General features: G+C 34.9%; 1 protein-coding gene and 1 pseudogene across 1 annotated transcript; one reads left to right on the top strand and one right to left on the bottom strand.

Moving 5' to 3' along the window:
- Positions 1-874: 874 nt before the first annotated feature.
- Positions 875-993, bottom strand: LOC145288524 (5S ribosomal RNA; annotated as a pseudogene).
- A 7,489-nt stretch (positions 994-8,482) lies between these two features.
- Positions 8,483-8,929, top strand: LOC145288138 (uncharacterized). The gene has a single exon (XM_080136199.1). It carries the CDS (start codon positions 8,483-8,485, stop codon positions 8,927-8,929), a length of 447 nt encoding a protein of 148 aa, XP_079992325.1.
- The last annotated feature ends 2,139 nt before the right edge of the window (positions 8,930-11,068 follow it).

Here is an 11,068-nt window from a genome sequence, read left to right on the forward strand (position 1 = left end):
ATTTGGACGATTGTTTGTTCACACCATGTTGTTAATAGGATCAATAACGAAATATTCTGGCCTGAAAGGTTCTCTAAGAAAGATTCAGGCACGAATAATGTTTAGCTAAGACCATTTGCATTCACAAGAGAGAATAGAACAAGAATTATACTACTAACCTTCAATATGGCCTACTATGTGATACGTCGCACAGGATACATTTCGGTGAATGTATAACGTTCGAAAGAGTTCATATATTAGTTTAGTGTTAATCTGCACTACATTAATTTTCCTAGCATTTGTGCATTGTGAAAATATGTTAATAGCTATTCGGGTCAATAGTCAGTGGATTCGTGACGTTTATAGTTTTACACGACCGCTTCCTTTTATTTGCTATATCCGGTTCGTTTCATATGAGTTTACCTGTTTTTCGTACACAACTTGGATTCGAAGTTATTCCGTACGACATTTTATTTCGCGGCCTTTTTTAAACTTTTGTATAATTCGTACAAAATTATCCCACATTTTAAAACTGCTTGGATAGTCGATTTGAAACACATTCTTGAAAATTTTCTAGTACGAAAGTCTTCATTAATTTAGAAATAAGCCTGTTTAAAAAACCATTCCCCAGTAAAAAATAATGTTCTTGTGAATCAGCGTGTGACCTGACTTTAACGTTTTCTGCGAAGCCGTTCTTTATTAGTTTTCTACACGTATCTGTGTGTGTGCAGTCAGCACCAACCCTATTCAGGGTTTAACCGAACTCCTCTGAAGGAGGAAGTTTCATGGGAGTATGAAATTCACAAGCGGTCCCCAGTCACATGTATATCCCCGTTCGGTTAGATGACAACGTTAGGTTTTTGCAACTTTTTGCAGGGAGGTGTCGACGTCCTCCTACATACAGCACCTGAACTTCCCAAATTGGTCACCCATTTTAGTAATGACCAGGCTCAACGTTGCTTACCGTCGGTGATCTGACGGGAACCGGTGTGTCAACGTGATTATGCCGTAAATTCCTACACATATGCTGAATAATGATTGAAAGATTCGACTCAGCTTTAAAGTTTAATTTTATTGTTTCGTTACACCCATTGAATATTACGTAAATTTCCATCTTGTTATGTACCTGTGGGGGGAAATGATGATGATAATGAGGATGTGTGTATATATTCTCGTGTCTGTGATGTCTATATAATTATTCCATAAATGTGATCGTATGTCTCTTTGCATGTGTTATGCCTTCGTGTGTGTGGAGGGTGTTTAACCTATATGCGTATTATGAAAGTGCTACTTCTCCCTCTGTTTTCTTTATCTTCTAATTCATCTCGTTGACCTGGGAAAAATCTATGTAAAAACAGTCTTTATTCATGGAGTTTCCACGCTCTTAGAAAGGTTTTCTGGGCGCAACCCATTTCTGATTTTTTTTTTATCTTCATATTTCCAAGAGAACCAGCCTTCTTCGAATCTCGTTAATTGTCTTTCAACTGTTTTGACGAACTGGCCCGTTAAAACTCCCAACCAGACTCCCCCAAACACGTGTGGGTGTGTGTTTTTTATATTATAAGTTAGGGGGGGGTAAGTGATTTTCGATTGGATGCATCTGCAGTCGATACGTTCACAACACATTAAAGCGGTGTCGCCGGGTTTGACGCGTCTTAACATTTTGACCTCCAACACACTGAAAGATATCCCGCAATAATTGCGCTACGCATGCCGTACACTTCAGAACAAGATGATCGGTAAAATTCTACTTTTTGTTGTTGTTTTGCGTTTCCTTCTAAAATATGAATTTTATGGGCAGGCTTGCCTCAGTGTTGATAAATATATTTATGAATAAAACAAAATATTTCCCAATATACTTCCGTGCATCGGTTATAATTTCTTGGGACTAATTTATCACGCTTTTATATTTTTTATCGTTTTAGGAAATGTGGGTGGCCATTTATTTTTTCTCTTTTTCCGAAAAATATTTTTTTACATTTATATTTAGGATTTTGGTGAACATAAAATTCTCTTTTTAGGAAATTAATGTTTAGGTTAATACGTTTTTGTCTGACATATGCTACGGGCGCTGGTTTTTAGGGCGGCTTCTCACGCTTGCAAGTCTTTGGCGATCCTCGGCATGTTGGTGTAGAGATTTGCGCCTTGAAGTTTTGCTAGTACTTTTTGTTTTATCCCGGCACTCTTACTCAACACTAGTCCTGAACGAGTATAAAATATTTAACATGAGCTGCTGATAAACTTGTGACAATACTTGTTTTCGACCGAGATATACGACAAATAATACTTAAATCCCGTTTAGTAAAATTAACCCATTTCCAATTTTTTTCGAATAACGCTGTACATGGATGGACGACTTCTGGTAGTGCATTAACGGTTTCAATCAACTTTTTGTTCAGTTTCTGTTCTTGTGGTGAATGTTGTGTCTGTAGTTATTGTTGAAGAAATGTCGTATATCTTTTCAACACTTTCTACTCAGCTTTACTTGAGTGTCGAACACAGTCGAAGTAAATACTGAAAATATTTAAATCACATATAATGTAGATATATACAACTATATATATATATATATATATATATATATATATATATATATATATATAGAGAGAGAGAGAGAGAGAGAGATAAAGAGAGGGAGAGATAAAGAGAGGGACAGAGATTTTTTGTTGTTTTTTTCTATTCAAACGATAAATACGCTTAATAGTGGTTTCGCCTCGAATCTCATTTTTTTATTTACTTAGAAAGTCGCCCATAATTTTTTTGGACGTATATCACATTTTTATTTATTTATTATTTTAATACAGTAATCTACGTGCATGCGTGCTTCGAGGTAACTACCTCTCATCGGCGTAGCTCAACTGTTTCTAGGGATCGAACTTCAATGTTTACCACAGTCCGGCGCATTAACCGTTAGACACTATTTAAATACAAGATATAAGTATATGATTCTCCGCCATTTCAATTTCCTTGTGTATTTCTTTGTTTCCAGCGGCTACTGGACAATGCTTTCACCAGACCTACTGATGAAAATCATCATATCTTTAACTACAGTGAGGTTCTGCTTTGATACAAAACATAACTATGACCAAAACACTCTTACTTGACCCAAAGAATTTTCTCCTGCACAAATATATTTTGACGCGGAGTAAACCATATTAATTTTTTGTAATATTTATTTTTATAATTTAATTAACATTTTTTTTTATATTTATGTTTATAATTTATTTATATTTATATTTAATGAGCTCAAACAAATAATAATATCCTCAACTATATTTTAGATAAAACAGTTGATAATTTATGAAGACTTCCAAGTAAAATATTTAACTAACAAATCATCTACTTTATGCATTTAAGATATTATTAAAAAACATTGGGATTTAACCTTGACAAAGCAGAACGTTATTACACTTTAGGATATATACATATATATATATATATATATATATATATATATATATATATAAATATATATATATATATATATATAATCACGTTCTGTCCAGTAGGCACTTTTGATGAACATATATTTTAAGCCTACTTATATCTAAGAAACTACAGCTGTACAACTATCATATATACTCATTCATTAACTGACAAGCACTTTGCAAAGTGTCTTATATGCCATTTACGATATTAGAACTCTATTTTACACCAAGTACATGTTGATACATACAGGAGTTACAATGGATTTACTTTATTTAAGCGTTTAATCTTTATAATCAATAAGTGCATACAATCTCCTGAAAACTTAAAGAGAATATGAATATTAAATGTTATATAGTAACCCCCACCTAATGAAAAAGCCCAGTACAACCAAAATAGGAAATACGATAAACTGGCAACAAAAGAACACAATTTAAAGTCATTAAATGTGGTGTTTAAATTCTCGTATACATACTTCTTCAGATTACTCCTTAGGTGCGTTTCCAGACTGATTAGCGACATTTAAATCGTTGATATGAATTATATATGCATCTGAGTACACTGCATATTAATTTCCGTTTCATTTTATCCTGAAGTACACCTAATTACCAATGGACTACCTTCCAAGAACTTTTTTTTTACACAGTGATCACCACTTATCAAGGCCCGGAAGCCACTCAGGGCTAAGGGTTATTGCAAGTGCATTACGTTAGTGTGGAGATTTGATGAAGTGTTTACTTAAGGGGTCGGTTCATTAGGAATTTGTTAACGTTGGACTTGAACACATCCAAGTTGTAGTCCGGTGGGAAGCAGGCAGACTGAACAGAGTTCCACAAGCGTGCAGTTCTAAGAAAGAAGCTGAGTTGATTTACTCTTTAACCTTCTTATATTCTGTTTCCCCTATCTAACACTTCTGTAACTTCGTTGTACTAATTTGTCCTGTTTTATTTATATTTTATAATTTAATTATTTTATCGGTAATTTATTGTTTGTTTTTGAATAGTTGATTTATGTTTCACTTTTTAAATAAAGAGTTTTTCAAATGTTTATTTTTTATGAATTTTCTCATATGTATTTCTTTAGCATGCACTGTTCTTTTCTGGATTTTATTCCCAATCATATTCCTCTCTATAATATATTTCTGTTTATTATCATTTCAATTTTCTAATTTAAATGTGTGCTTTTGCATTTTTGCTGTCTTTTTTTACCTTTACATTTCCATAATGCGATTTTATCATTTTCCTCCAAGTAACGTTTAGCTTCAAAATAGCATGCCCTAATAGGGGTTCCTCCTTTACACCTGTTTGTGTACGCTTATTGTTTGATGATGGTGATGATGATGCAATAAACTTCCTTTGCTAATTGTTGCTTTATCTTCTAAACGAGTTCTATCATATATATATATATATATTTATACATATCATATATATATATATATATATATGTTTGTGTGTGGATGTGTGAGTGTATGTATGGGGGTACCTTTATGCCTATATGAATCTGTATTAACGCAAAATTTATGTCTACATGCAATTCTGCGATCATGTTCATTCTATCGTTAAATATGTATCACATATCCTGATTATTTTTAAATGCGTGTTTGGCTTTATAATTTTCGTATAATATGATTCATTTTACTTAAACTGATGTGTAAAGCGTTTATAAATATTAACCTCCATTTTCTTTTTAAAATTGTGTATTTTATATAAAATGTTATGTTTTTATTATTTTATTTTTAAAATAGTATTTTATTAATACTATTATTATAAAAAAAAATACGTTTCTGAACATTTCTACTTGAAATCAATTCAGTAGTTTGTCTGCCCTTTAGATTATTCATTTAGCTAATATTTTACTTCATGAAGATATATTTATATATATTTTTTCTTTAAAGAATCATTCTGATTTGAATGGCTTTAACAAGTTCATGGAGTATTTAATCATCCAAGATACATTTCTATATTCTAACATATTCTATCAAAATAAATTCAATGTTTTATTATATATGCATATACTATTATCATGCATGTTTATATTTTGTAGATTTTATATTGTGTTTCTCTTGTTAACCTTAACAGATATGATTCGATTACAATATTTAGAAGTAATAATCATATAGCAATACTTAGTTGGTATTTAATACGCTGACTAATTCATAAGATAATTTGCTGAAATTTTGATGCTATTTTTAGCATCCACGAATTGTACTGATTAATAATGTAAGTACCAATAAAGCTGAATATTGGTTCCCTGTGCTAGCAGATAATGCTATCTACACTTATAGGCATGTTATAATGAAATGCACTAAACATTGGAGTTATTTTTTTTTCTTTTTTACCCTTTTAAAATTCAAGCAGTTTCTTAAAAGTGAAAAACAAATACAAGTTTTGTTCTATAAAACAACTAAACAAAACAACGTGAGCAGAAAGCATAAAGTACTGAAAGTATGAAAACGTTTTCCAATTTGGCATTAAATAACTTGAAAAAATTGACAGCGATAAAACAAAACAAACAGCCACAGTATATTGTCGTCTCAGAAATCGTCGTACACGAAAGTATAACGGCGTTCAGTTCTTAAACGAATATAAAAAAAATCATTAGAAACGACCTTGGATGACGGTTACCTTCGTAGGGAAGCAAATAACTTTATAATACTACAAAACAAAGCACACATTTTACAGACCAATACAAGGAAACACACATACATTCACACACACACACACACACACACACCCTGCCCTGTGTACCCAATTGACAAAGTACCAACATGCCCTTATCTCCACTCAAGTAAGAGTAAAAAAGGAAGAAAACGAGAAAAAACAAAGAAAGATAAGAAGAAACACAAGAAGAGAGAAAGAAATATAAGACAGCAGTGGCCACAGTCCGACCGCAACGAATCAGTAATAAGATTTGAACATGCGAATGAAGAGTAGAATCATTTACACATGTTTCCACCGCTCGGAAATATTTCAAATGGACTACGAAAATGCTATGTTACATTTTAAACACATCTTAAGTATATTCTAAAAATTTTACATTTTAAATACTTTTTGAAGAGGTCGCTTCACAGAACGTCTGAAACGCGTCAAAATCTATTTCAATGATTTAAAAATATTGTTACAATGATCTAAATATAATTTTCGATGAAAAACAAAAACAGGGAATAATAAAATAATGTTAAAAAATACATATTGTTGGTGACCCCCATCATTTAAATATATATATATATATATATATATATATATATATATATATATATATATATATATATAACGCTGAATGTTTGTGTGTGTATGTATGTGTGTGTCTGGTCACGAATAGGCTCCGATAAGTTGGATTATTTAAAAAAAAACGATTACAAATAATGGTAGAAGATGTACCGAGACAGAGGAATGGGTATGTTTGATCTGTCAGAACAGTGGTTCATTAAAATTGTGGGGTCTGCGTTCGGGCCTAGTCCACAAAGTATGGAAATAAAAAATTTAAAAATGATAAAAAAAATTTACAAGTGTTTTTGATATAGATGTACATAAGAATACTTTGATAAGTATGTTTTAACTTAAATATGGATGGTATAATATAATTGTGGGGTCTGCGAATGGAAATAGGCACACAGTTTTATAAAGACTTTTCATATCTATCTATCTATAGGCACACACTTTTATAAAGACTTTTCATATCTATCGGCGTAAGTATACTTTGATAATTATGTTTCAGTTAGAAGAAATATGGTATGATAAAATTATGGGGTGTTCGTTTGCACCTGACCCCCATAGAATGGAAATATGTCACAAAGTTTAACAAGGATTTTTTAATATAGATCCACAGAATATTCTTATAAGTGTTTCAGGGTGAACAGGTATGGTATAATAAATTATGGGGTTTTTCTATTTTATTTTTACTTTCATCATATTTTGCTTTTGTTTTGATACCCCCAAATTCAACCCAAATTTACAACTCTTCCTTTTCATAACCTATCATACTTTCATAAATCAGAGCCCATTTTCTGTAGGCTGTTTTTGCACCCAGTCAACGACGGGTACTGTTGCTAATATATATATATATATATATATATATATATATATATATATATATCCTGAACTAGTATCTAAGTTTCAGCCTCTGTCCCATCGAAGAAATGTTGCATCCCTCTGCCTGTTCTACAAGTATTTTAATGGAAAATGCTCAGACGAACAGCAAGCATTTGTGCCCCCACGACGTAAACACCCTCGACCAACCCGACAGGCAGCTAAATCTCACCTCCACACAGTAGAGATCTCTAGATCTAAAATATCTTTCCAGTCCAGTAGTTTCTTCCCCAGAACCGCTAGACTTTGGAATTTCTTTCCAGGTCCCAGCGTCCCTAACTGTACTGACGTGCAGAAGTCCAAGTGTAACGTGAACGGACATCTTGCTGCCCTAATCCCCCCATAGTACCCCAGTAGAGGTTACCCCTGATAGTAGCCCCCTACTCCAAAGTGGCAATGTGCCTTGTTTGGGGTGAAGATGTAATACAAAATAAAAAATATCTATATATAAAGACATACCATTTCCAAGGAAAAAGAACTCGTCCAGACTAGAGTAGGAGACGTGAATAACAGCTGGTGGATGGGGAAGGCCCTGAAAATCTTTAGGCTCGCTGACTCAGGAGACACGAGGGGTTTCTTTAATGCCACGAAGACTGTCTATGGGTCCAGCTATCGGTGCTTATACACTGTTCGATCCAAACTGAAGAAGAGTGTGAGCATCAGTTGCATATCTAGGAGATCCTGAATCCAAACACCAACAAAGTTGAGCTGGTAAATATCAACAAGATCTCTCAGCGTCTTGCCATAGAACACCTGGCTGACCCCAACGGAAAAGGAGGTTCACGATGCCATTAGTGAACTGAGCAACAATAACGCCTCTGGGCCAATGGGGTAAATCTTCAAGCATGGCGGACTAAATTCTATTGCCACATCCATAGACTCCTGAGTAAAATCTGGGATACGAAGGAAATACCGGCAGAACAGTGGGGTGCCTTGGTCATTAAAATCTTCAAGTGAGGAGTTAAAACCCACTGTGGCAACTACAAAAAATGTCCTTCCTGTCCACAACAGACGAAGTACTAACCCGTATATTGGCGAACTGGTTGCTCCAGCTGTCAGAACATTCTACCAGCGGAACCATTTATTCAATTTTTACAGCTCGTCAAAAGGAGAAATGCCAGAAGCAACACCTTTCGCTGTACATGGGTTTTGACTCTGTGAACAGAACTCTCTTCTGGTGTGTCCTCTTCAGGATTAGATGTCCAGACAAGCATCTAAAAACCTTGAGACTTCTTCATGATTACATTACGACAGTTGTGGTCAGTAATGGCGGCTTGGAAACATCTCCCTTCAAAGATGACCTACATGTCAAGCAGGGATGCATCATTGCCCCAACCCTGTTCGATATTTGCATCTTCACCATCCTTCACCTCACCAGCCAGAATCAACCTCATGTACGCGACAGATTGTGGAATCTTTTACATCAGCAGGTTTAGGGTTAAAAGCAAGGTCCTCACATTGCCCATCATGGGGGTTCAATACGTAGATGACAATGCGCTGGATTATCACCCAGAAGCTGACCTCCAGAACATCTTTGATATGTTTTCGGTAGCCTACCGGTTTTTTGACTTGATCTTAACATACAAAAGCCCCAGATCCCAAATCAACCAGCTCCTGCCACACACCCACTGCGACCTACAATCTTTGTGGGAGTTAACATTTTACAAAATGTGAATCAGTTTACCTAACTTCTCAGTCTTCTCTCCACACGATCTACCATCGACGCAAGGATTCACCACCGCGTCCGATGCACCAGTGCAGTATTGGCAAGGCAACGGACGAGGGTGTTTGAGAATCGGGAGATACAGAGCAGAATCACGCTGCTTGTGTATAAAGCATTTGCCCTGTCCACTTTTCACTATGAGGCCGATAGCTGGACCACCTACAGCAGGCATCTGAAGGCCCTAGAGCAGTATCACAAGCGTTGTCCCCACAAGATCCTTAGGATTGAATGGAAGGATCGGCGAATACATGTCAGCGTCTTTTATGAGGTCAACATAACTACCATCGCCACAACCATCATCCGACATCAGCTGCGATGGACGGGGCATATTATGCGCATGCCTGACAACTGACTTCCAAAGCAAATGCTTTACGGTAAGCTAAAAGTGGGAAAGCGGTTCCAAGGAGGACAGAAATAGAGGTATAAAGACAACATAAAGACCCACTTAAGACAGTGTCACTTCTGACTACTCAGCTGCGAGGTTGCCGCTCTCCAAAAGCCTTTGTGCATCAGGATGGTCCATGAAAGCACTTCTCAGTAAGAGAAGGATCTCCTCAGAGCCAGAGAAAACAGGAGAGAGCAGAGAAAGGACAGATCTACTGTCAACACAGCTCCTCCTGCCTCTTCCACTACGCATTCGACCGCCAACACATGCCCCCACTGCAATAAAGTCTGCGGGCCAAGGATCAGCTCCCACAGCCATATGAGAAGCAGAGATGACCAGACCCAATCTCATTGTCGAGAGAACAATCATACACGTCACGAGAGATTGTCGATTATATATATATATATATATATATATATATATATATATATATATATATATATATATATATATATATACTAGCATTTCCGCCAAGCGTTGCCCGGGTGTTTGGAGGTGTATGTTGAGCAAAAAAAAAATGGTAGTAGGAAGGCAGGCTCGAACCCCTACCGTGAAAGAGGAAAATAACGGGAAAACGTGACGTCTTTGCTATTACGATCACCGTCAAACATTAATTTCTTCACCCTAAACTGGGCACATTTCTACAGTGCGGGGTCGCTTTTTTCGCCGATATTTACGAAAGTCATCCCCACTTTTCGATCGTCTAGCCTTAATTCAAGCTTACGTAACTTCCAGTTTGACTGTGGTCGTAACAGCAAAGACGGCACGTTTTTTCCCGTTCTTTTCCTCCTTCACGATACGGGTTATAGCCTGCCTTCTTACTACAACTATTTTTATTTTGGCTCAACACACACCTTCAAACACCCGGGCATCGCCGGGCACCCATGATAGTATATATATATATATATATATATATATATATATATATATATATATATATATAATTCTATTTCATAATTATATGATCGTTACAATTATTATTTTTATTATGCATTCGTTTTTTCTTACACTTTTACTTGTCTTTATTTTTCTCTTCTTTTAGAGTGTTTGTTTTTTTTTTTCATTATTTAAATATAGGTGCTTTAGTTTATTTTTTAATATTTCGTGTCTTTCATCTTGATGAATATGTGCTGTGACTTTTTCTTCCAATTTGCATTACGGACTTCACTTTTGTATGAGCAGTATCTTATGAAATGCTTCTCGTTACTTGTAATTCCCTCGTCGGAACATGCTCATGAATATGTAGCGACACCTATATGTTTATATACAACATATAAACAGCAAATATTTTATATGTATATATTTATATACACTAAAATTGTAATTTATACATTTTTTCCAATTTAGAATATTTTTATAGAAATATATTTTATGATCTATCCTATATATTATACGCATTTATATATATTTTTTATTGGCATGGCTTATGCTACGCTATCTGAAAGTTCAAAGCCCTGGGTTTAACAT

Source organism: Euprymna scolopes, chromosome 11 (assembly GCF_053919585.1).
Source record: "Euprymna scolopes isolate OS-2025 chromosome 11, ASM5391958v1, whole genome shotgun sequence".
Lineage (NCBI taxonomy): Eukaryota > Metazoa > Mollusca > Cephalopoda > Sepiida > Sepiolidae > Euprymna > Euprymna scolopes.